Source organism: Poecilia reticulata, chromosome 7 (genome assembly GCF_904066995.2).
Source record: "Poecilia reticulata chromosome 7, P_reticulata-male-v2, whole genome shotgun sequence".
Taxonomy (NCBI): domain Eukaryota; kingdom Metazoa; phylum Chordata; class Actinopteri; order Cyprinodontiformes; family Poeciliidae; genus Poecilia; species Poecilia reticulata.
This window is the reverse complement of record NC_088836.1, coordinates 28626746-28652652: the sequence shown is the minus strand read 5'-3', so window position 1 is coordinate 28652652 and position 25907 is coordinate 28626746. Positions and strand designations below refer to the sequence as shown.

The window sequence follows — 25907 nt, the reverse complement described above, 5'->3', positions numbered from 1 at the left end:
TATTAAATTCTGTTTTCAATTTCATTAAATACTTACTTTGCATAGTGAAATGGAAATCATTTATTTTTTATGATGTGAAAATAACAGAGCTCTCCAATTTTATAATTTGTCCCCATGAGAAGAAGTGAAGATGGTGCATTTGGTTTTTTTTACTATGAACTCCTGAATTAAATTCATGATTGCTTTACAATGTTTAATTTGACCACAAAGTATTAAAAATGAAGATTTTCCTTTACCAGCGGGCAAAAGAAGTAAAATATAGAGGTTACAAAAAAATATAGACAATAATTTCCCTGTAGATATTTTCTCTCAAAATTATCCTCAATTTTCATTAAATATGAACTGAGATGTCCTCTGGTCCCTGTTAGAACACAGTAATGCTATAATTAAAATTAGAAACAAAACACATGTCATTACACTGCTGTGGGTGGCTGACAGGCTTTTCAGACACTATAATTTCCCACTCATCACAGTACATCTACACATTGAAACAGGAAGCCGCACCAAAAAAGAAAGCAGCAGCTCATGTTCACACTGCGCTTAGAACAGCAGCAGGTCTTATCACGTTTTTTAAAGCTACGGTCGAGCTTTATGGACCTGGCGGCCTTAAAAATCTGAGTAAGTAACTTTATGACTCAATTTTTTCGATGTTTTAAATGTCACCTCAAACAAACAGAGATGTTTTTTAAATGCGTGACAACGTGATGGATCTGATAAAGTCAATTAACTATGGGTTAAAGTTTGTGCAAAACTTTAAAAGTATTTCAACATATATCTAAAATAATTAGTGTTATTTAGGTATAACATTTTGTCTTTTACACCTGTGGCTGGTGCTTTCCAGCCTCGTTTCATTTCATTCTTTACCGCAACTCCAAGTCCTCAAATGGATCTGAAAATACAATCACATCCTTTTTTTGTTTGAATAAATTTGACCTTTACTGTATTTGTGGAGTTTATTTCAGTTGATCTAAGAATAAATAATCAGTAGTTTACATTTTTTCAGTGGGTTTGTTTAGTTGTTGTGTGAAAGTAATAATGGAAAAACTGAAAGGAAATACATTTCTTTCTTCACTTACAGGAGACGTTGGTTTCTGGAAATCAACCTACATTATTATTTTTTTTAAAACTGATCTGAACAGAAACAAAGACATCCATCACAATCTCCCACGATGAACCAAACAAACTGCACCGACCCCAAAGCGGAGTTCCAGTACTATCTCTTCCCATCGATCTACATCCTGGCTTTAATTATAGGCCTTCCGGGAAATCTGGTGGCGCTGTATGTCTTCACCGTCCGGATCAGCCCTCGAACGGCCTTCAGTGTCTACATCAGCAACCTGGCCGCGGCGGACATCATCATCCTCTGCATGCTGCCCTTGCGGATCCACTACCACCTCCATGAGAACGAATGGGAGTTTGGAGACTTCGCCTGTCAACTCACCGGGACTCTGTACTATGCCAACATCTACATGAGCATCTGCTTCATGACCTGCATCTGTGTGGACCGCTACATGGCCACGGTGCATCCACACACCTACCTGAGAATGCGGAACCCAAAATGGTCTCTGCTGGTAAGTGTGGCGCTGTGGTGTTTTGGTGGAGTGGCTATACTGGTCTTCATCCTCATGGGTCCACTGGAGAGAGGGGATGACCACAGCTGTTTTGAAAACTTTGCCACCAGAGAGTGGAACGACCGACTGAGGACTTACAGTATAGTCAGTCTGGTTTTTGGCTCCCTGATGCCCTCCGTTATCATCCTGGTGTGCTACCCGCTGGCAGCCAAACGCATTTCCATGATCGGCACCAAAACAGCTCAGAAGGCTGTGAAGGTCATCTACACCATCCTGGCCATCACACTGTTCTGCTTCCTGCCACACCATGTGGTTTACCTCCTGCACCTTCTTCAGCGCCTGGAGGTCATCCAGAACTGCACCGTCCGGACTTCCATCTACAACGCCAGACGAGTTACCATGGCGCTCATCACCCTCAATACATGCCTGGACCCTGTGCTCTACTACATAACCACCAGCCACTTCAGATGGGAGCACTTAAAAAGGACGTGGCTTTGGGGGATAGTGAGCAGGAGAAGGGGCGTCTACACCATCTCAAGTGACCTGAATGAGATAATCCCGCCTGTACAGAGAATCCTGTAAATACAAAGACTTTGTGATATGAATTTAAAAAGCTTTTCACACCTGATAGATTAGTAGACTTGGTTCGATTGGAGACCAAAGTTGCAACAATTGTTACACTTACAGCTGGCGCGGTTTATTTTCACACTGCACTGTGTGAAATGAACCAAACCATTTGAAAAACCCGTTTAACTCCTTGTCTGTGGTGTTGCTGCACCAAGAACCACTGAAGGTAATAACACAAAAACCTCTGAAGACATGACTGCAACTCCCTTATTCCTAAAATGCAAACAAAAATGGAGTGGTGTCAGATTTCAGTGTTATCAGGCTTTCTGTTTTGCCTTTGGTAATAGACCATGAGCCATTTCTCTCCTACTGTTAGACACATGCAATAGTCTAGCACTACTTTTGGAGTGGTCTCGGGTCCACATTTGAACAACACCACAGTTCACTTTCAACCAAACCCAGACCTAGGTTTATAGACAGACCAGTTTGCTTTTTTGGTCCACATTAGAGTTCGATTGTGTATTCGCACATCCCCAAATGAACCAGCATATGATGAAATAGGACTAAACATAGCTGGTGTGAATGCATACTAAAACCTTTTAACTTTAATGTATTCTTTGCACTGTAGATAAGAGAAGTCAGTTTGTGAGGACATCTCTTATCCACAGATTTCCTTTCAGGTTCAGTTCTACCCTTCTTCATCTTGAGCTTTCTGACACTTTTTGGTTACATCATCCACCCTCATGAACACTCTTGTTCCGTCTGAACAAAAGTAACCCCTGAGCATTACAACGCCACCACCATGTCTCATTGTGGGTATTGTGGGGTTTTGATTTGGTAATATCTCTGCATCAAATCAAATCAAATCAAATCAAATCACCTTTTTAGTGATTGCACATTCATTGCACCATAGAAAATTCTCCCAGAGCCCAGATGTTTTCTGTCACAAGTAAAATAACAAGTAGTTGCTAAAAGTCTTGCAACTCCTTCTTTGTTGCTATAGGCCACAGATGTTTGTCTACCTCCCTGACCCGTTTCAATCTTCTCTTTTGGTCAATTTTAGAAAGACATCCAATTCTTGTAATGTATTTTTGCATTTACTTATTATACCTTCTACAAGCTTAAAAGAGATTGCTCAACATTGAAGGCAAGTGTAAATTTATCCAACCTGACAGCTGAAATAAATTCAACACAAATGTGCAAACGTATGAAACGCAGAACTTCAGCTTTATTTTTTTTAGATTTTACAACTAATGGATTTGTTTTTCAGCTGAATTGTACAGGAATTGTGATATGTTGTATAACATACAACATATCACATTGAAAGTAAAAGAATGGAAATGCATTAAGGTCTCTTTTAAACAGGGGTGTGCGCACATTTTACAAACACTGGATATAAATAGGTACAATATTAAAAAGTGAAGCTCTTTCTGTAAAAATGTATATAGTGGTGGCAAATTTCAAAATAAAATAATCAAAATCTGAATTTCTCTGGAAGCTTCAGTCATTTGATCAACAGGAATGGAGCCTTTGTAGTTGTTGAGTGTCTCTGCTAAAAAGGAAGCAGCTTTAGCTGACAAGAAGACGACTGACATTTTCTGCACTGAAGAGCAGGTGATGGAAACTTTCCATTAAGAGTCAAATCGTTCCAAGTTACATTGCTCCAAAACAAACACAAACAAAAACAACTTAAAAAAAAAGATGAAAAAAAGATGAAAACAGTCAAGTTGGAAGGCCCTTCTTGAGCAGAGACGATAGGTAGCTCCCCAGATCTTCATCCTGGAAACAAAACAAGCAAACAACAAAGAGATTTTAATGTTGTACACTTTTAGGAATTTATGTTCTCTTAAAATTGGCATCATAAAGGTTAATGTCAATTTCTATTAATATTCAGTTTGTTAGCTGTCAGAGTGTAAGCCTTAAATATCTAAATTTACAGAAATACGCTGAAAATATTTGTTAGAGTGTCTAAATCATTCATATATGACTCACTTGTAAAACTAAATTAAGACAAACTTTATTGTTAGTCAAAATTATTTATTTATTTGAAGCACTTTTTCCTGATGTACTTTTCACATTTAATAAACAATATACAAGGATCCACCTTCATAACCGACACCTACACACATTTGTTAGAAAACAACATCAGGTTTCTCCATTTTCCCCTTGTCATTTATGTGCATTGTGTGTGGAACGCAGGAGACCACGGAAACTCCACCTTCTGGTTTCATCGTTTATTTTTTGTTACTCACAAAGCCCCCCGTCTCATTCTGTCCACCCACACAACTACTTTCACTCCATACAGTTAAACCCATCATCGCCAGCACTATGTTTCCACAAGACTGTCATTCTCTTTCTGCATTATGGTCACAGAGTAAACTCAAGACTTGCACATGGCAAAAATGAAACTCTGTTCATGTGTTTGACTCTTAATCTTAAGCTCTGGAAAGACTAATTAGATTATTTGCCTACTGCTGCTGCTTTTATGACTATATAGCTTTCTTTGAATGTTCAGAGTCTTGGACAAATCTCAGCCTCTCTTTCCTAACGCTAACACTTCATTCCTCTGAGCTATTTGTGCCTCAGTTTTGATTAGCAAAGGCGCATGAATCACTATATACATTTGATTCATGACAATAACAGGAACTAACCTTGAAGAACTGAAAAGAGGACAATGGTTAGATCTATATTTATTTCCTCCTGATTTAAACCAAAATGACAGTGAGGGCCTCAATTTGATCGCTTTGTATTTGTTCTGTATTCTTATCAAACCCCAACAACAAGGTCATTATTCGTGCAAAAAAAAAAACATATTGCCTCTTGAGAACTGCAAAATTTTGGAAAAATAGAACTGCACAGTGAAACACCAAAATCATCTGAATACAGTTTTTCCTATGACTGTCCCAATTATAAATTGTGTAGGAGGGTTAAAGCACGTGCAAATCAGAGCAATCGCCTGCTCTGACAAAGTTGCAACCCTTGCAACTTTGTCTTTGTTGTGCACTTCAACGATCCATGCACTGTAGCTACATTAGTGCTCTCTTGGCATTGGCTGTATAGGTGATGGCCCAGGGCGCCAACTGCTGGAGGGGACACCGCAAAAGTTGTCTCTCAGCGTTCAGACACTTTTCCCACAGTAAAATTCAAGCATTTTCAAGGATTTCCTAAAGTTTTCTGGGATTTAGCAAATAGAAATCCTTTCAATAATTCTAACTAACCTTAAACAAGAGAATTCTGGTCTGATTGTTACGACTGACGGCGTACAGTTGATTATAAATGAGTCGGCAGGTGCCCGTCCCTGATTGATTGATTCCAAGAAGACGACGGAGATGTCCCATTGGCTGCCTTTCGGAGGGGACGGACATAAAAGATGCTGACGCGGACTTCCTGTGTTCCATCCTCAACTCATCTCCACCGGCCACACCCTTTTCCTTTGTTTATCTGTGTTAGAGTTCTGGAGTGTAGGAGTGAGTTGCCGTTTATGTTTCCTTAGTTTTCTCATGTTTTTCTTAGGTTAGGAAGGTAAGTTTTTTTGTACTTTGGTTTATTTACTTTTGATTAGGTAAGCTTCTCTTATTATTTAGATAGGTTCGTTTTGTTTGTTGTTTTCGGCGATAGCTCACTCTGAAGCCAGGTACTCCAGTTGTAACATCTTGATAAAAAAAAAGATATATCTTTTTAAAAATAAATCATTATCAACTGTTCAATTTTGTGTGTGTCGGATGTTGAGATCGGAGGAGGATGGATCCTTCATGTTGCGACCTGGCCCCCTAGACTGGTCGTAACATGAATTGGGGGCTCGTCCGTTCAAACTACTCCCACTTTTGAATCTTGGTTTTGTTTTATGTGTCTTCTTTCGTTGTGTTCGGTAAGTGTTTATTTTTTCTGATTGGCAGTTTTATTTTGTGCACCGGGGAATTATGGAGAAGGGGTTTTCCCTTGATGACTTTGTACGTTCACCTTCTTGGGTAAAATTGGACAAATGTAAGAAAGCGGATCTGCTTATTGTGGCTGACCATTATAATGTTGAGGTGTCTTACAGTGATCGAAAATCAGAACTGAAGGAAACGCTGTGTGAGAAACTGGTGGATAAAGGTGTGCTGCAAACGGTTGCAATGAAGGAAGCCGGAGACGCCGCACTTGGCGCGGTTGGTGACTCGACATTGGCTGATGCGCCTGCTGCAGTCTCAGAGTTCAATCAGGACTCTAAACCTCTTGAAGGTATGTCGTCGGAGGATCTGCGTCTCACACTCCATATAAGGGAGGTGGAGAACCGCAACAAGGAGCTGGAAGTGGAAGCCATGCATCTTCGGATCAGAGCTCTTGAGCTTCAAAACAGAGCACCTGCAGCTTCACCAAAACCACCAAGCACAGATTCTTCTGTTTCTGTTACTTTTGACATTGGTAGGCACATCACATTGGTCCCGCAATTTCGTGAGTCTGAGGTCGACTCTTATTTTGGCGCATTTGAGCGCATAGCCGCTGCCTTGAGCTGGCCAAAGGAATTCTGGTCCATTTTGGTGCAGTGTAAATTTGTTGGAAAGGCTCAAGAAGTGTGTTCGAGCTTGTCTTTTGAGCAGAGTTTAGATTATGATATTCTTAAGAAAACTGTGTTGCAAGCTTATGAACTTGTCCCGGAAGCATATCGTCAAAAATTCAGAAATCTTAATAAAACTGCTAATCAGACATTCGTTGAGTTTGCGCGACAGAAGAATGTTTTGTTTGATAAATGGTGTTGTTCGTGTGAAGTTAAAACTATTGATGATTTAAAATCACTTATTTTGTTGGAAGAGTTTAAAAAGTGTCTACCTGAACGTATTGTGACTTATTTAAATGAACAGAAAGCGTCATCTTTAACTAAAGCAGCACTTTTGGCTGACGAATTTATTTTGACTCACAAAAATGTGTTTTTTTCACAGAATTCGTTTCAAGAAAATTTGTCCGAACGAAAAAATCTCTCAGTGAGTCGAAATGTGCCAGCAGTTAACTTAAAAGCTAACAATCGTGAGTGCTTTTACTGTCACGCACCTGGACATTTAATTGCTGCGTGCCCCGTCTTGAAGGAAAAAGAAGCTAAGAGTATAAAAACTCCTGCGGGTGTGGGATTAATAAAGTCCGCTTCCCAGCCAAATGTACGCGGTGACATTCAACAAAAACCTGAAGTTGATGTTGATCCGCAGTTTTTGCCATTTATTTCGCAAGGTTTTGTTTCTTTGACGGGTGAGGAAAAGGATAAAGTTCCAATCACAATCCTTAGGGATACAGGTGCTTATCACTCTTTTTTGTTAGAATCTGTGCTGCCTTTATCTACGCAAACATCTTGTGGTTCAGATATTCTTGTGTGGGGAATAAAAATGAGCGTCACCAAAGCCCCTCTGCATATGGTGCACTTGTATTCACCATTAGTTTCGGGACGCGTTAAAGTAGCTGTGCGTCCGCGGTTACCAATTGAAGGAGTTTCTTTCATTCTTGGTAATGACTTGGCTGGCGGAAAAGTGTTTCCTACACCGGAAGTTGTTGATGACCCAATTTCGGTTACCCTTGTTACTGAATCAGCTGTTACTTTGAATGAGTTTCCTGCATGCGCAATTACACGCGCGCAGGCTCGTAAAATGGGGGAAATCGTAGATTTGTCTGGGTCATTTATGGCTACACTTGATGAAAATGGTTTTGATGCAAGTGACTCTGTAACAGTGTCAAAAGGTGACGTTCCTGAACTTATTCCTGCAGACGTAACTTTGAGTTTAAATATTACTAAGGAGATATTGATCAAAGCGCAGCAGAATGATCCGTCATTGATTTCTTGCTTTTCTGTTGTAGATAAGAGTGGATCTAAAGCCCAAGTGACATATTTTGTTGAAAACGGTGTTCTGATGAGATCTTGGTCCCCAGATTCAGGTGATCTGCATCGAATAAATCAGGTGGTTGTGCCACAAGATTACAGACTTCAGATTTTGAGTCTTGCACATGATGCCAACTTGGCTGGACATTGTGGTGTTAAAAAAACTTATCACCGGGTGTTACGTAATTTTTTTTGGCCTGGTTTAAAGTCTGACGTAGTGAATTATTGTAGATCATGTCACACATGCCAATTGGTTGGAAAGCCAAATAAACCAATTTCTCCAGCGCCGCTTCATCCCATTCCAGCGCTAGGCGAACCATTTGAACGAGTTTTATTGGACTGTGTCGGCCCTTTGCCAAAGACCAAGTCGGGGCATCAGTACATCTTGACTATAATGTGTGCTGCCACTCGTTTTCCGGAAGCAATTCCATTACGCACGTTAAAGGCGAAGAACATTGTGAAAGCCCTCACAAATTTTTTTTCAACTTTTGGTTTACCTAAAGTTGTTCAAACGGATCAAGGGACAAATTTTATGTCAAAAGTGTTTGCGCAGGTTATGAATGAACTGAAAATTCAACATCAAACCTCCAGCCCCTATCACCCACAGTCCCAGGGTGCGCTCGAGAGATTTCATCAAACCCTAAAAACTATGTTGCGCAAATACTGCCTTGAATCTAGTAAAAGTTGGGATGAGGGTCTTCCACTTCTGCTATTTGCAGTTAGAGAAACCATTCAGGAATCCCTTGGATTCAGTCCGGCAGATTTGGTATTTGGACACACTGTTCGCGGTCCACTCAAACTCGTTAAAGAGAAATGGTTGTCAGAGTCGCATCAAACTGAGCATAATGTTCTTGATTATGTTAGCAGTTTTAGAGAGCGTCTCTTTCATGCATGTCAGCTGGCCCAAGAAAACCTGGCTAAGGCCCAGAGTAAAATGAAAGCTCGTTATGATAAAAAATCTGTGATCAGAAATTTTATTCCTGGTGAAAAGGTTTTGGTGTTGCTTCCTATAAGTGGATCTAGTCTTCATGCACAATTTTTTGGACCATATGAAGTGGACAGAAAAATAAATGAGACGAACTATGTGATTAAGACTCCTGATCGAAAACGAAAAATGAGGGTTTGTCATATTAACATGCTTAAACGCTATGTTTCCAGAGAAGGCGTTGTCGATAAAATCTCTTTTGTAGCCCCCATTTCTATCTGCTCTTCAACCCCACTCTATCATCTGGCCGATGACGATTTGAGGGAGAACAGCGGTTGTATGCCTATGGCTCGTTTGAGGAACTCAGAAGTGTTGGGAAACCTGGAATCTTTCCTATCTCATTTGTCACAATCTGCCCGAAAAGATGTTGTTGATCTGATTGAAACTAATGTGTTGCTTTTCTCAGATCATCCACAGCAAACCTCCGTGCTTTTCCATGATATTGATGTGGAAGTTGAGAAACCAATCAAACAACATGCTTATAGAATAAATCCAACGAAGCGTGTTTTAATGCAACAAGAAGTGGCTTACCTGGTTGAACATGGTTTAGCGGTGCCCAGTAACAGCGCGTGGAGTTCGCCCTGTATTCTGGTCCCGAAACCAGACAACACATCTCGATTTTGCACCGATTACAGAAAAGTTAATGCTGTCACTAAGGCCGATTCTTTTCCGCTTCCGAGAATGGAGGACTGCATTGATCGTGTTGGCTCCGCCAAATTTGTTACCAAATTGGACCTGTTAAAAGGTTATTGGCAAGTCCCATTAACACCCAGGGCTTCTGAAATTTCTGCTTTTGTGACTCCCGATTATTTCCTGCAATATACCGTTATGCCTTTCGGGCTGCGTAATGCACCCGCTACATTCCAACGTTTAATGCAAAAGGTGTTATTTGGAGTGAAAAATTGTGAAGCATATTTGGATGATGTAGTAATTTATTCCGCTACTTGGTCAGAACATCTGGAAACTCTTTCAGAAGTGTTCAATCGTTTTCGTGATGCTTCTCTCACATTAAATCTTTCTAAATGCGAGTTTGGTAAAGCCACTATCACCTACTTAGGAAAACAGGTTGGTCAAGGACAAGTGCGTCCTATTGCTGCTAAAGTGCAGGCAATAATCGATTTTCCTGTCCCACAAACAAAAAAAGATTTGCGTCGCTTTTTGGGAATGTGTGGTTTCTATCGCGGGTTTTGTAAAAACTTTTCAGCTGTAGTTAGTCCACTCACTGAACTTGTTAGTCCTTTGAAAAATTTTGTCTGGTCTTTATCTTGTCAGGTTGCGTTTGAGTCTGCCAAAGCATTGTTGTGCAGTGCACCAGTGCTGGCTGCGCCAAATTTCGAACGTTCCTTTAAACTTGAAGTTGATGCCAGTTTGTCTGGCGCCGGAGCTGTTCTTCTGCAAGAAGATGAGCAAGGCATAGACCATCCTGTCTGCTACTTCTCAAAAAAGTTTAACAGACATCAGCTTTATTACAGTACAATTGAAAAAGAAGCTCTTGCTTTATTACTTGCTTTACAGAACTTCGAAGTTTATCTTGGTTCTAGTGCGCAACCTGTACAAGTATTTACTGATCATAACCCGCTAGTTTTTGTCTCCCAAATGCGCAACTCCAATCATCGACTGATGCGCTGGTCTCTGCTTCTGCAAGGCTTTAACTTGCAGATTAACTACAAAAAGGGTAAGGATAATGTAATAGCTGATGCTTTGTCTAGAATTTTTTAGTTTTCTCATTTGAATTAAACACTTGGGGGTGTGTTTAATTCTTAGGAAAGGGGGTGTTACGACTGACGGCGTACAGTTGATTATAAATGAGTCGGCAGGTGCCCGTCCCTGATTGATTGATTCCAAGAAGACGACGGAGATGTCCCATTGGCTGCCTTTCGGAGGGGACGGACATAAAAGATGCTGACGCGGACTTCCTGTGTTCCATCCTCAACTCATCTCCACCGGCCACACCCTTTTCCTTTGTTTATCTGTGTTAGAGTTCTGGAGTGTAGGAGTGAGTTGCCGTTTATGTTTCCTTAGTTTTCTCATGTTTTTCTTAGGTTAGGAAGGTAAGTTTTTTTGTACTTTGGTTTATTTACTTTTGATTAGGTAAGCTTCTCTTATTATTTAGATAGGTTCGTTTTGTTTGTTGTTTTCGGCGATAGCTCACTCTGAAGCCAGGTACTCCAGTTGTAACATCTTGATAAAAAAAAAGATATATCTTTTTAAAAATAAATCATTATCAACTGTTCAATTTTGTGTGTGTCGGATGTTGAGATCGGAGGAGGATGGATCCTTCATGTTGCGACCTGGCCCCCCTAGACTGGTCGTAACATGATTTAACTTCAGAAAGTGAGAATAACATATTTACATGTGTCTATATTAATATTAAATATCTGGTTTTAATTGTAAATGAAGTTTGACGACTTTAGGCTTTTAATCAAACATTAGATTTTGAAAACTGCATAGTTTGAATATCAAGCACTTTCAAGAAACTTATACTGAAATTAAGCACTGCCCAACCTTGAGACCACCTAACTGAAATTCAAAGATTTTCAAGATTGTCAAACATCCAAACAATCCCTGTACAGTTATATTCAATAAACTAGAATATGCATTTTGATGAGATTCATTGGTTGGATTAAAACCTTTTGAAAATAATCTTTAAGCAGTTATTAGACAGATTTTTCATTAGCTCCACATTTCTGCATATTAACAATAGTTTTTTATTGGTCTGAAATAGGAATGATAAAATAACCCAGCTGTACCTGATAACTCCAAGACAGCAGCAGCACTTTGGCGTTGGCATCCTCCGCTGAAGAGGAGACTTTTATAACGATGGATTCCACCATGACTGTTCCATCAGGAAGGTGCTGGATGGTGTAATCTTTCAGCACACTAACACCAAAAATAAAACATTCAAGATGAGGATGAAATGCAGCAACATAAAGCAGAATGAGCTGGAGGTGGTAAGGTGAGCAGTGCTCTGACCTCTTGAGGTGCGTGTAGATTCTGTGGAGCGTGTCAGAGTCACTGTGCGGGTCCTGGAGTTGCACGCGGCAGGTGAAGCGCAACTGATGCTCGTTGAGGCCCAGCTCTTTCAGGGCCTGCTCTGATGACACCAGCTTCAAGCTCTGCAAAATAAAATAAAAAACACACAGTAATGAGATGAATGCAACAGAATGTCATAAGCAGAGCAACAACAGATGCACTCAGATGTCGGTTTAATAGGCAAGAGAAACTGACAGTCTTTTAATTACAGCTGGATACAATTTACATCTGCGTCTTGATGACAGCTGATATTTTAAGTGTAAACACAGCTGAAATCATTAAGATACAACGCTTAAGCAAATTTATGGAAAAAAAAAACTCTGGAGGACAGGATGTGACTTTAAATCTTTCTGAAAAATTCTGTCAGGGAAACTGAAAAAATTCATTTTAGCAACAATATGTATGGAAACTAAGAGAACACACTCATTTTAACCTTTAATACTTTGTATATTTCATTGAAAACTGTAATACTACAAAACAATACAAGATGGTCTATTATTATATTTTTGAAATCCATCACTGTTGTATGTCTTAATACAATATCATCTCCCTTCTCCAGGACAAGCTAAATTTGTAAGAAAACAAAATGTGGTGCTGCAGTTCGTTTAGTGTGGTTGTCCTTGGTTTACCGTCTTCATATGTCCCTTCATGCGCTTAATAGTGTCAAAAAATAAATAAATTGGTGAATAAATTGGCATAAATTGGCATTGGCCGTATAGGTGATGGCCCAGGGCGCCAACTGCTGGAGGGGACACCGCTGTTGTGTCTCCAGGACACAACAAAGATCTTATTTAGGAGTCCATCACTGATATCGCTGTGTTTGACAATTAAAATAAATAAATTTAAAAAAGCATAAAAGTGCAAACTGAATATCTTTTGTAACTCATATGAAAGCAGGTTTTACTGCAGTTCTGCTGTGTTTTAATGGAAAAATATTCCTGACCCAAAACTATGAAAACTTACATTTTCTTTCATGATGAGGGTTCCATGCATGGTGCGAGGTTTTTTAGGATCAGGTAGAGGACCTTTAAAAAGAAGAAAAAAATATATACAATAGAATTTAACAAATAAACTAGAAAACGTTTTTCTAAAGTATACTCGTTGGGTGCAGCCCTACACCAAACAAATCAGAACATTTTTTCATGGCTTCCAAAATTCTCATTACTAAAGGAAAAACTATAGTTTCTTACTGTGGGGTATTAAACATCAAAATTAAAAATCTTAAATTAATGCATTTTCAAAATTTTCAGAGTGAAAATATGCTACTGAAGTACAATATGGGTTATTACATAAAAATCTTCACTAATAGTATTGATAATTTTTAATTAATAACTTCTATTTTTAATGTATTTTTTATGGACCTACTAGTGTCTTTAATAAGGGTGGTGATTATGAATAAATAGAGGACACATATTGTTGATTTGGTCATATATTATGTTAATTAAGCAAATTTTTTGCTTTATTAAAATTTCTAATCAAAGAATTACCCAGCCACAATAGCAAAATGAGATCAGGAAAACCATTTATGCATTCAGTGATCAAGCCCTTTTGGATTTACTTAGCCGACCTTATCATGCCAACTGATCTGGGTCAGGTTACTGTACGAAGGCGGCAAGAAGCGTGAAGTATGACAAAAAGCCAGTTGAACAAAAACCACTTAACCTCCAAGAGTCATCTCCCTCTTGAGCAGATTGAGCGATATGTCCACAGGCACGCTGGGGTTCGTCGTCAAGGCCACCGTCTCCCCATTTGCTGGCATGTAACAGTCTATACCTGCCATTTAAAGAGTTTAGAATCAACCAGGCTGGAAATCCCTTCTGCCCACAGATGTAAAACATCTTCAAAAACAACGAAACAATGAATGAATTACAGATGTTTGAGGCTGTGACTTCAGCAGCACTTACTGAACTCCTGTTCGATCTTCCCCTTGAGAAACTCCATTTTTGCAGCCTCGCCATGCACCAGCAGCATGTTGCGAGGCTCTGCCATGCGAATGAGCTGCATGATGCCCTTTGCATCAGCGTGTGCGCTGAAGGACATGTACTCCACCTGCAGCTTCACGTCCAACTGCAGCAATCACAGACAGATGTGCATTAAAGAAAAACTGACAATAAGATTAACAGGCTTAATTATTTAGGGTTGCCGCTAATGATTAATTTAGTAATCAATTATTCTAACAACTGAGAAATTAATCGGATAAAAAAAATCTGCACATTTTGCATATTTTTCATTTAACCACTTAAATTTACTCGCTGAAATATTAGAAATACTAATACATAAAAAAGCAAATCAAATAATTCATTTTCTTTTTAAATATGAAAATAATTTTATTGCTTAAAATGCAATACCATAGTGTTCCTTTAGTGCATGTTTGATCATTAAAGTTTTTTTTGATTAACCAAATAATAATTGGTAGTAAAAGGTGATTATTATTTTTTTTTATTATTATTTTTTTATTGAATTCGAATTAGGTGAAGCAAAAACTACAAAACGTTCTTTAGCTCTTCTTAAAATAAAATCCTTTTTGCTACTCAAAATAAACAGGTTTGTGTCCTTTTTTTTTTTTAAAGATTTGCTTTGGGAAGGAGCTTATGCTCTACTTTATGCCTAAAAAGTGTTGCTATTAGGAAAGATGAGTTATAAGAAAGATGCATTATAATAATCTGACTCAACATGTTAGTTAGCTGAAAAGAAAAGAAAAATCTTACCGTCGATCTTCCTTCCATCTCCAGTTTTCGTTGCCCATTAAGGATCTTATGACCAATAGTCCCTTGCACACAATACCCAGGCATGATCACCTTTAAAGAGAGTTTTTTTCTTTAATTATCATTCAGTAGTATCAATTAAGGAGGATAGAAAACTTCCTAGTGCTACCATATACAAATAAAAATAAGGTATTTTCATTTTTTTTCCAAAACAGATCATTTCAAACATGTCGCTCCCAACATGATCAAAGCAATGGGACAACTTTCATGTTTTGGTGTGATAAGGAAACAGACGACCATCCAGCTGTCCTGTCTAAGAACATCATTACAGAAATCGATGTGCTTAAAATGTGCTTTTATCCCATCTTACTGTTCTACAACTTAAAATTGACATAATTTCATGATTTGGTGGACTACTAGATTCTGCAAGTTATATTCAAAATACATAAAGAAATATTACCAACACATCTGCAAAAAGAATTTATTGAAAGGAATAGGATTTATAATTTGAGATGATCAAAGAGTTAAAAAAAAAAACTAAAGTCAGAACAAAACAAATGGAATGTTTTCCGTTTTTCAGAACAAATCTTGTCTGAAGAAACGAAATTTTATAATAAATATAATACACTGTCAAGGTATAGTGCTGTGTCATTTCAAAGATTTCTTTTATGTTTTCTACATAAGATTTTTTCCTTCCCAACTACTCCTCTTCATTCAAAACCAATATATGACAAGTTAATTTTAAACTGTAAATTAATTAAATAAATGCTACATGAAATAAATGATTTAACGGCAGCAAATGTATTGCTTATGTCCTGTGTGATGTTGTTTGCTACTTGTTCTTCTTCCAAAGAGGGGATCGTAAAATGTATGAATGAAGTAAACTTTGTACGAAATTTGGAACAAGGACTTTTGGAACATAAAAAGATTTTCTTTTGCATAAAAGACTCACCATGTTCTTGTCATTGCCAGCCCATTTCTTGAATATCTGCAAAGACTGGCCAGCATGCAGCATACCCGGTGTGGCGAACACCACCTGAAAGAACAGGCTCATCTTAAAAGCTTTGCAGCAGTTTGAAACTTTAACATCTAGGGAGACAAGCCAACTCACCATTGGCCCAGGATTATCTGCATAGGAGCGATCAAAGGCCTTGATGTGTTTAAATTCAAACATGTTTCTCTGCACAAAGGTTTTTCGGATCTTCTGGTTGGTCCATGTTATGAAAAGCTTGTAGTAATGATTGGCTTTCTCTGTCAGCCCAGTGGAAAAGTAGATCGGGGCTTTTAGGTTCATTCTCTCCCTGTGTGGAAAGAGGGAATTAAAGGCAGGCCAATTAGTGAACAGAAAATGTTAATATCATGCAATTATTCTTTCAAGCCTAATAAAATGAATGCATCTTATATAATGAGCTGTCGAGACAGAAGCCTTGCTTCTTTGTGTTGCAGTCAGGAAGTAATTGCTTCATGCTGAGAGGTTTTATTTTATTTAACTGGAATGTCAACAATCATTTGACAGAAAAAAAGCTTTGCATCTGATATCTGTGAACAGACTGCAATTATCTCCACACATCACTGCCTTTGCTTTCTTATTTTCTTCCTTTGACATAAATGTGTAAAAATGCTGCAAGCTTTGATTCTGATGCTGTGTTTGAAAATAAACTGTACCAAAATGTTTCCAGCAGGATGCAGAGCTCTTGTGCACGTCCCAGGGCAAAAACTGGAATAAGGACCTGGGGAAGTTTAAAGCAGAGATGTCACACAAAGTTCTAATTCAGCAACAAAATACTGAATTAGAATAGATTAAAATTTTACCTTTCCTCCTCTTTCTATGCTTTCATGAACTTTCTTCAGGAAGTCTCTTTCTCTGCATCTTTTTGAATCACGGATAGTTGTGGCGTATGTCGACTCGGATATTAGGATGTCAGGACGACATTTATCAATCCAAGCAGCGCTAGAAAAAACAAACAATGTTGAAAATGTATCGGGTGCACAATCACTCTAGGCTCATCATGTTTTATTTCTACTTACAATACAGAACAAAGTTGTTTTACCAACAACTATGAACATTATTTACTGTTAGCATCTGACTGTAACTGCAGCCTCTTTTTTTGTTACAAAAAAATATTTCCTGAGCTGCAAACCAGATGTGATAATGTATTGATGCATATTTTGCATCACAAGTTTCTCTTCCAGGAATAAAAACCTCATTTACCTTCCCTGCGTCTAGCCGTGCTACTATCAACAAGCCTGCAGCTGCTATTTGTGCTCCGGTCATTTGATTGGTGATTACACCGCTGATACAGTTTTGTATGTGGTCAACTGGGTCACAGTTTAGAAAATGTCCAACCTTTATAAGGTAAACATACCCTGAATTATTTTTTTTATATCAGTCAAAAAAATGTAAGTTAAGTGTTAGTTGTTGCACAAGTTTTTTTCTGAGGAAGAATATATTATATTTAGCTGATGTTTTCCATTAACAAAATGAGAAATAATCAACATTTTGATCCTTTGTAGACTGTTCTACACATATCAAGGACTGCATTGGAAACGCTCTATATAAAACACACCACCATCTAGCGGTGGGTTATGCAAATGATGCTTAATTTTGCATAAAAAGTAACCAACTTTATATGCAATTCATAATGGCAAATATACCATCTGTTTGATAACTAAAAACACAATTAAATGTTTTATAAAAAAATTAATTCAGTATATTTAGGCTGTGAATGGTTCATTTCAGGACTTGCCTAAAATCCTGCATATGAGAAATATGGAATCAAAAAGATAATATTCAGAATTATTGCCAAGGTGAAAAATATACTGTCTGAGTTCTTGACAGTAAAAACATATTCTACAGTAACAAATTTGACTTTTTGGCAAAATAAAGTCAATGTGGAATATATTTATTCCCACCACCAAAAAGGCTAAACTTGAGCAATTACTTTGTGAATTTGGATCCTAACTTTCCATAAAATCCGACAAAATTTGAGGGTCATAAATTTTCACAGAAATTAAACTTTTATTTTTTTTCCCTTTTTTATGTTTTTACACTGATATACAAAATGTTGATATTATTTAAGACTTATTCTAATACTTTAAAACTCTTCTTGCATTTCTAGCTCTCTTCTCTTCTGTTTTTTGTTTCCCTTTGCACTGATTGCGACAGCCTGATGCTCAACAAAAAAGCTCTTCATTTGTTGGGTGTGACGAGACTCTCTGACCTGTTTGGCAGGAAAAACTGGCTCTCAAAAAAAAACTTTATCCAATAAGGCAGTGGACCCAACCTTAGGTTTCAGGATTTACTCTCCTGTTTCAAATGTTCCACTTTTATCCTTCACCAGATTTAAGTAAATGGGTCTTTAACAGGTTTCTTAAGAACTTGAATTCGGTGTATTGGGGTATCATGCATCAACAATATGAAGAACAGTTTGCCCTGATAAACAAAGATGGGGACTAATGTTAGTGCAGAGTATTTTGTCCCAGTACATTACTTTCCTGCGGTAGAGAAACATCTGCACAGAATGACCCTAAAGTTCAGTTTTAAAACTGTCAAGAGAACACCAGCTTGAAAAAATGTGACCTTTAAAAATCCACACATTCAATTAACAATACGATTGTAACACTAAATACTCTGCAGTAAAGTTTATTTTTAATATCTCCCCGTTTCAGCTACTTATTAAGGATAAACTACATCTTTGGGATGTCATGAACCTTTGTAGATGCTGGGTATTAACCCCAAATTTAACTAATGTGGACCAAAATCAATCATAATTGACAAAAGACTTTTTCGATTTAAAAAAATTGTATATATAAAAAAAAAAAATCCTTAAAACAAAATATGTAAAAATATATACGTATTCATGCAACAAAGAATTTTGTTTAATTTTTCTATGATAGTAATCAACTCAAATAAAATACAAAGACATCTGTCAACAGAATTAGACAGATGTCTTTTTGAGAAAGAAATAGTGAGAGTTCTTAGCTTTGACTATTTTAATTAATGCAGTTTTTTTCCAGAGTTGTTTTATGGAAAATTGTGTGGTTCAGATCTTTGGCCAATTCACATCTCAGCTGAAAGAAATGTTCGTAGAATGCTTCTGAAAATTAAACACTTAGATTTGCTTGAATTAAGTGTCTTGCTTCCGGCAGCACTGGATAATAAAAAGTAAAAGAAGGGGCAATAGAGAAAGAGCTATCATTAAAGACACAGATAAAATTGTTGGTAGAAATGTACTTAAACCAATGTTTTCATCTTTTATTTTGTTTTTTATGGGTTTAATGGGGTGATGTTTCTCTGCAAGAACGGTCCTGTTAAATCTATCTGAAGTTTTATAATTTGAACTAGAAATTTTGCATCCAAATGGGTAAAGTCAGTAAATTTCATTTACACATATAAGAAAATTACATCTAAATAAGACAATTTAATTAAAAATAAGTTTGCAAAGCTCCCTTTGACAGGAGTAAGGCATTCTCCTCTCTCTTCTTATCTCCTTCATGCTTTACTTCTGCAGGATTGCGCTGAATTGCAGTAAAGCAACATTTTACAACCACTGGTGAAAAATGGAAAAGGCAACTTACCCTAAATGCCTGTCTGGCGTCATGTTATAGTCTCCCTAAAACAGATAAAGAGATTTCTCTCAGGCTGCAGTCATTACAATCACCCGCTGTGACACAGTGCAAACTTGTTTACACTCACAGTGTAGACCACAGACTCTGATCCCACTTTGATGTGCACCATAGCAGCTCCCAGAACGTGGCCTGCATAGTACGCCTTGATCTCCAGCTCATCATCCACCTGGCAGGAGCACAACAGAAACAGCTTGATTTCAAACGGGGCGAGCATCTGGCACAGAACAAGATGGGATTAGATGAAGTCATCCGAACGTGTGACATCAGCGCGGCACCTGGACAGTTTGGTGGAGGTTCAAAGGAATCACTTTCTTCATGCAGTCCTTGATCATTTGCGAGGTGAAGAAGTTGGTTTCTCCCTTCTTGTCAACAGTGATCTTCCGGAAATCTTCAAGTAAAATGGGACAAATAGCCTTGGTGGGATGGGTCATGTAGATGGGTCCATCGTAGCCTACCATCTCGCTCATGTAAGGCAGGGCGCCGCAGTGGTCCAGGTGAAAGTGGCTGACCATCAGAACAGGTGAAACAAGGTGAGCACACAGATTGGTTGTATGAATGTTTTAGGAATAGAGCATTGAAGAAAAACACAACAAACCTGATGATCACGCAGTCTAAGAAGTCTGTCAGACGGCCGTTCTGTGTTATGTAGGAAAAGTCTGGGAAACGCCTCTGGAATAAAAGAGCAGATTCACTGTCCGTATACCATGTACTTCATGTCTATGTGGACATTTAACTTGACTAAACAACACCCTTCAAAGAAGAAAAAAGGAAAAACTTTGACATACAAAATGACTATTTACAACACTGACCATCAAAAACTATTTATAAAAGCTACACAACATACCATTTATGAATAAAAGTAAGATATGAATTTATTCAAAAATTTTTACACACCTTTAACGATGGTACCGTACCAATAAGTGTTTTGAAAGTTTTAAATTAACGTATGGCGTTGACCTTATGTTGCTACAGGCATGAACTTTTAATAGATAGACACATGTATTTACATGTTTTTAGATTCACTTACATCGTCGTTGTATCCCATGTGCATCCCACAGTCCAGCATGATGTTTTTGCCTCCGATGGACACGAGGATGCAGCTGCGACCGACATCCTGTCCAGCACCTTGGATAGGGAACACAGAAACTGAGAATCTACAAACACAATTCTGCTTTAAAAAAGTGAATAAAAATGTTGAAAACAATTGTTTTATTATCAATACACATGCACCAAAAAAAAAAAAAAAACAACAACAAAAAAACAAAAACGAAGCTTTGCTGGAAGAAAGTGAAACGCTCTGAGAGTGTTACATTGAAATTAGATGTAATATTGACGGAACTAGCTTAGCATCGGGATAAAAGGCTACAGTACTCACCTAAAGGTGTTACTTTTATTTCAGGCATTTTGTATCATTTGTCCACTGCTGAATTTTGTAGACTAATGAGTAATGCCGCTAAAGTTCTAATAATAGTTTATCTAAACACACTAAATGAGAAAGAAATGCTTGTTGAAATTTGTGCATGCGTTTCATACAGAAGCATTAAGCTAGCGGGCTACAACTGAATTTCCGGCAAGCGCTTCCAAAATAAAGGCTTTCAAAAATAAAGTCGAGATTTTTCTCACAGTATCCTCCAAAATCGCAAAAATTCGAGGAATACTTTAAAACTTTATACCACGTACAAAAGAGACTTCCTGCAAAGTGTTGTAACCTAATATACCACGATTCACTTTTATTTTTGATTGACGATGTTAAAACAAAATTAATGTAAGTGTGCTTATTCTTACATTTTACTTGTACGTAAATGTGTAAATAACATTTAGAACATGTGCGTTGTTTGGCTTGTCGACGAATTTTCAATTACAAAAATAAATCAGGCGTCTTACTTAACATTCCCCGTACTTTTATCTTGAAGGCATTTCTTTCAATTTCCGGGACTTTTCCGGTTCGAGTCTGCGCAGTAGGTATGGACTTAAGAACAGGAATAACTTGCAGAAAACCCACAATGACCACTTTTATTACCATCCCTCTGAGCTTTTCTCACCTGTAATGTGTTCGACATTTGTCTCTCCCCCTTTACACCTGACTCCTCTTGCAAGAATCGGTCGCTGTTAAACAGCATTTTTTAAAATTTATTTAGTTCGCTTCCTGATAGTGGAAAAAACCCACAATGGCAGATTCGGAGAACCAGAAATTCTGTCTGCAGGAGGTCCTGGACAGTTTTAAATCGTGTCTATCGCCAGAAAAAGAAATCTACATCGAACACTACGTGTATGGATGGAGAGGTCTTGTGAAGTAAGTGATTTATAAATATTTTGTCGTGTTTTAATCCTCCCTAGTAATGGGTTACATTAAAGTAATTGAAAATAGCTGGATATTTTTAAAGAAAAACGTATTTTGGTAAGGTACAAGGCTTGTGCTAATTAAATTCTAAATTAAAAAGCAGGTTAGTGTAAAGTACAATGACTGGATTCCTGAAGACTAACCAAACCAAACATTCAGGTCTTGGGATTTCGAGGTAACGTGCTGTTCAGGTTGGATCACTAACGTGTGACCATGACATTAGCAGCCTCCTTCTGCTTCTTTTGACACTTTACACAGCCTGCTGGCGAGCTTGAAGCCATATTCTGCACATACGTTTTGCACTTTGTTCCCTGCGTACCAGCTTTTCCTAAGGAGAATTTGTCTCAAGGATGACGTCACTTCTAGTTAATTCATTTACACTTTGTACTTTGAGTTCCTTATTTGAAAAGTAAACTAGAACCCCTGCTTGAAGTAGGGCTGCACAATCCAGGTACATCTCAGTAAATTAAATTGGAACAGAAATAACCTCCATTTCCCCTCAGTGGGAAAATTCAGGTGTACCAGCAGCAAAGAGGCAGATAAGTTGAAGGATGTAGATTAACAGTAATAAAAAAAAAAAATCAGAACTAAGAAACCAAAATCAGAACCATACAGTGAGTAATTTACAGCATAAGAAAAAAAAAAAAACTAGGCAATTAATAAAAATGGCATACTCTGATTTTAAGAAATGTGCAACTGAGTTGGATTATTTTATTTTATTTTTTTACTATATGCTTATTTGTGCATAAAACAAAAGCAGACAATCTACAAGAAGTGGAAATAACAGTGCAAACAACATGGATGTCCAAATAATAGCAGGAATGTAAAAACATATTGAAATTGCCTAACAGATGCTAGGAGTAATGGCCGACGACACCACTCCTTTTACTGATGGCGCTTTCCAGCTCTGCAGTGAAAAGTGAATTAATTTTGTTCTAACTTTATCAAAAATGTGAATCTCGTACATAAAATAGATTATTCCACAACCAAAGTAATATTTCTGATGTTCATTTTGATAATATTGGTTTAAGTTGAGAAAAATATAATGGAGTTATAAACTGAAACGCTAAACACGTTAAAAACTGAAAAGGGTTTTTAACGCAGAAATGTTATGGTCTCCACCACAGGTGTCAAACTCCAATCCTCAAGGGCTGCTGTCCTGCAACTTTTAGATGTGCCTCTGCTGCACCACACCTGAATAGAATAATTAGGTCATTAGCAAGGCTCTGGAGAACTGATCTACACAAGGAGGAGGTGATTAAGCCGTTTCATTCCAGTGTTTTGTATCTGTGGAACATCTAAAAACTGCAGGACGGCAGAGGATTGGAGTTTGACACCCCTGGTCTACACTGTCATAGGGTAAAGTGCTGACTGGAAAGTTATTAACTATGAGGGTAACCCTCTGTCTTGTCAACAGGCTTCTGAACAGTTTGGGGAGCCTCTTTGGTTTCATTTCTAAAGACGCTGTCAGCAAGACCCAGATCCTGATGAACTTCCTGAAGAGTGAGAATGGCCCTCACTATGCCACCGTGCAGTCCATGGTCAAGTTTGAGCTGGACAATAAACTGGTGGACGTGGACAAGAAGGGCATCTACCCTGAGTCGGGTTGCCGCACTCTGCTGAGGCTCCACCGTGCATTGAGGTGGCTTCAGCTCTTCCTGGAACGCCTGAGGACCAGCAAGGAAGACGAGAAGACTTCAGTCATGTGCAGGGACGCCTACAACGAGTCCCTGGCCCAGCACCACCCGTGGCTGATCCGTAAGTCAGCCGGCGTGGCTTTCTACAGCCTCCCTGTAAGACCGGCTTTCTTTGAAGTGATGAACGTCGGCACACATGAGCAGGTCGTGGACGTTCTGGGGAAGGCTGTGCCTCTCCTTTGTGAGGTGTACGAGATCACAGAGGAACTTTACCAGAAACACAACCTGCTTGATTTACCATAGAAAGGGAACAAGTGCTAGATTTTATCTGTCTGTAAATTATTCCTGCTGGAGTGCTGTGGAAACTGCTGCTGCTGTATGATTATCCCAGCATGTGTGCTATATCTATTGAGTAATTTTACACACTGATTGTACTTAAGTGCATTACAATTTTAGGTAAAATATGGCATGTTTATTTTGGACTCATTATCACGTAAATTAAATCAACCATTTTACTGTTCCTTGCATGTTCTTTAAAGTAAAAAGCAGGAGGCATTTGATAACTGTGGGTACATTATTCATGAACCAAATAATTAGTCTTAAAAATGATCAACTTCCTAATACCTAATAGCAGTAGATAGCCTATCAGTTGTTCTATTTAAATCTAGTTTCATACCATATATAAGTGAAAAACATTGCCATTAATTTAATTGCTTAACTGTATTTCCAAGCCCATATTAAGAGTTAATACACTGGTCCTAGGGCTGATGGGGAATTTAAATCTACAAAAGCACTGATGATGGGTTTCTAATTCAATGTAAATTTTGTTATTTTAAACTACATTGTTCGTAACCCTTTTTATTAAATAAACGGTGCAGAATGATGTTTTATCTGACTCCTGCCTCTGCATCCATCTTAACAGGGTCAACATTTTGTTGAAACGCCTATTTCTGCAATGTGCTTGGTACATAAAGCTGGAGATATGTTTTTGAAACTGGCTCAGTCAGAAAATTGAAGTGTTGACACGGATTTTTAATTGGATTTCGGTCTGGACTTTGACTAATGAATTTTAACACATGAATATGCTTTGATTTGAACCGATCCATTCGAGCTCTGGCTGGCTGTATGTTTTGTCGGTCTCCTGCTGAAATATGAATATTTTGTCATCTCTAACAGGTTTTTAAGGACAGCGTTGTATTTGGCTCTATTTTGCTATAAAATCTTACACATTTAGTCTGCTCAGACCTTAATTATTTATTCAACCTAGAGAGAAATTCTTTTAAAACACAACCAGATTTTATTTTGTTTGCAGAAACAAAGTGTCCTTCACCGTGTATTTAGTTCTTAATGTTTCTAATAGTTTGAGTTTCATCTGTTCTGTCGCGGTAGGATTAGTTCGCCCGGGGCGATTCTACGAAACCACCCAAGATTGTCCTTCAAAACTAGTTTATGAAATATTAGCTGCAGTTGCACGTTTCCAACGCCAGGTGTCAATAGAGCTAAGCCGGTTACCATAGTTACCAGATCGCCTGCCGACGCCGATAAAAGTGAAAGGAACTCCACCAACTGCGTGAAAGGTAAACGACCCAGTTGCACTTCATTTACATTTGTGAGTAAAATGACTTGTTTTTACAGTAGGTTTTAATTCTTAAAAGGCCTCTCGGTGTGAGTCATCGTGTAAACTAACAGCGTTTTCTTGACACTTTGTAAATCATCAAGTGGAGCAGCTGAGGGAGGTTATCAATGCATTTAGCAAGACCAAAGTCTTCGAAAGGGAGGAGCAGACCCGCCGTTGACAGCTTGCTACATCCAGGTGGTTCACACATCGACCCGAAGCCCCCAAAATATCATCTCAGGGGCAAGCCGGACGGAACCGTCCGCTCCCTGTCCGAACCTGAGCTTCGGCAGGCCCGGCGGTGGAACAAGGAGGAACTTCTGCACTTGCTACCGCAGGAGCCTGATGCTGTTCCGAAAGTATCTCTAAATAAGTACAAAGTCCTTCCATCCATACCGACCAGGAAGTCCGAGAAGAGGTCGCAGAAGAACTTGGATGACATGATGGTACAGCTCAACCTGTCTGGAGAAGTGACCAAAAGCAGGAGACTGGAGCAGGAAGGGACTAATGGGCATCTCAGTGTGGGAGCCTGGTGTGAACCCTCAGAAACAGCACCAACACCTAATTCAGGCAGTTTGCTTCTGGCTGTAAGAGGGCCGTGCGGTCGGAGGTTTGAGCAGTACTTTGACCCCACAGACACCCTGCGGGCGGTGAAAGCCAGCGCAGAGGCTCGGTTTGCTGCCAGCTACAGAACGGCTTTCATCGAGACCATGGATGTGCCACGCAGAACCTTTACAGACATGGACATGACCCTGGAGCGGTGTGGCATCCTGAACAGATCAGTGCTGTGCATCTCTCAGAACAGTGACCATTTCCAGCACTATTGAACAAAGCGCTGACGCAAAAATACTATACTTTATTGAGCCAAATCATTAAAGTAATTTTGAATATGAATTAACCTGGTGAGCCACGTTTTTGAGCAAAAACGCACCAATCAGAAATCGGAATAGGTCGATTTGTTTATTGCGTGGTGACCAGCAGG

The 25907-nt window shown here is 38.6% G+C and overlaps 4 protein-coding genes across 6 annotated transcripts; 3 read left to right on the top strand and 1 right to left on the bottom strand.

Moving 5' to 3' along the window:
• The first annotated feature begins 342 nt into the window (after positions 1 to 342).
• On the top strand, positions 343 to 3351 carry LOC103467826 (lysophosphatidic acid receptor 6). Its single transcript, XM_008414527.3, has 2 exons — positions 343 to 618; positions 1079 to 3351. Exon 2 carries the CDS (start codon positions 1170 to 1172, stop codon positions 2151 to 2153), a length of 984 nt encoding a protein of 327 aa, XP_008412749.1. The 5' UTR covers positions 343 to 618; positions 1079 to 1169; the 3' UTR covers positions 2154 to 3351.
• ints11 (integrator complex subunit 11) lies at positions 3347 to 20904 on the bottom strand. Its single transcript, XM_008414526.3, has 17 exons — positions 20708 to 20904; positions 20360 to 20457; positions 19928 to 20001; positions 19608 to 19836; positions 19400 to 19498; positions 19282 to 19316; positions 16516 to 16654; positions 16369 to 16433; positions 15815 to 16004; positions 15656 to 15739; positions 14707 to 14796; positions 13903 to 14065; positions 13661 to 13771; positions 12962 to 13023; positions 11939 to 12081; positions 11716 to 11845; positions 3347 to 3917 (listed from the first exon to the last, which is right to left on the bottom strand). The coding sequence occupies exons 1-17, from the start codon at positions 20733 to 20735 to the stop codon at positions 3861 to 3863; spliced, it is 1797 nt and encodes a 598-aa protein (XP_008412748.1). The 5' UTR covers positions 20736 to 20904; the 3' UTR covers positions 3347 to 3860.
• A 348-nt stretch (positions 20905 to 21252) lies between these two features.
• Positions 21253 to 24198, top strand: cptp (ceramide-1-phosphate transfer protein). Its single transcript, XM_008414524.3, has 2 exons — positions 21253 to 21625; positions 23091 to 24198. The coding sequence occupies exons 1-2, from the start codon at positions 21501 to 21503 to the stop codon at positions 23611 to 23613; spliced, it is 648 nt and encodes a 215-aa protein (XP_008412746.1). The 5' UTR covers positions 21253 to 21500; the 3' UTR covers positions 23614 to 24198.
• Positions 24199 to 24788: 590 nt separating this feature from the next.
• On the top strand, positions 24789 to 25819 carry ubxn10 (UBX domain protein 10). 3 transcript variants are annotated; one of them, XM_008414522.2, is made up of 2 exons: positions 24789 to 24887; positions 25030 to 25819. In XM_008414522.2, exon 2 carries the CDS (start codon positions 25054 to 25056, stop codon positions 25750 to 25752), a length of 699 nt encoding a protein of 232 aa, XP_008412744.1. In that variant the 5' UTR covers positions 24789 to 24887; positions 25030 to 25053; the 3' UTR covers positions 25753 to 25819. The 3 variants fall into 3 exon arrangements, with proteins under 3 accessions (XP_008412744.1, XP_008412743.1, XP_008412745.1); XM_008414521.2 differs by having other exon boundaries at positions 24813 to 24919; XM_008414523.2 differs by having other exon boundaries at positions 24835 to 24887; positions 24966 to 25819.
• Positions 25820 to 25907: the final 88 nt, after the last annotated feature.

Coding starts and splice junctions, on each gene's coding strand:
- LOC103467826 (XM_008414527.3), top strand. CDS start 1,170: ATGAACCAAACAAACTGCACCGACCCCAAAGCGGAGTTCCAGTACTAT.
- ints11 (XM_008414526.3), bottom strand. CDS start 20,735: ATGCCTGAAATAAAAGTAACACCTTTAG. Junction 13,024..13,660: donor GAGGGAGATGACTCTTGGAG/GTTAAGTGGTTT, acceptor TTCTTTTTAAAG/GTCCTCTACCTGATCCTAAA. Junction 3,918..11,715: donor TGCTGTCTTGGAGTTATCAG/GTACAGCTGGGT, acceptor TTTTGTTTCCAG/GATGAAGATCTGGGGAGCTA.
- cptp (XM_008414524.3), top strand. CDS start 21,501: ATGGCAGATTCGGAGAACCAGAAATTCTGTCTGCAGGAGGTCCTGGAC. Junction 21,626..23,090: donor GGATGGAGAGGTCTTGTGAA/GTAAGTGATTTA, acceptor TCTTGTCAACAG/GCTTCTGAACAGTTTGGGGA.
- ubxn10 (XM_008414522.2), top strand. CDS start 25,054: ATGCATTTAGCAAGACCAAAGTCTTCGAAAGGGAGGAGCAGACCCGCC.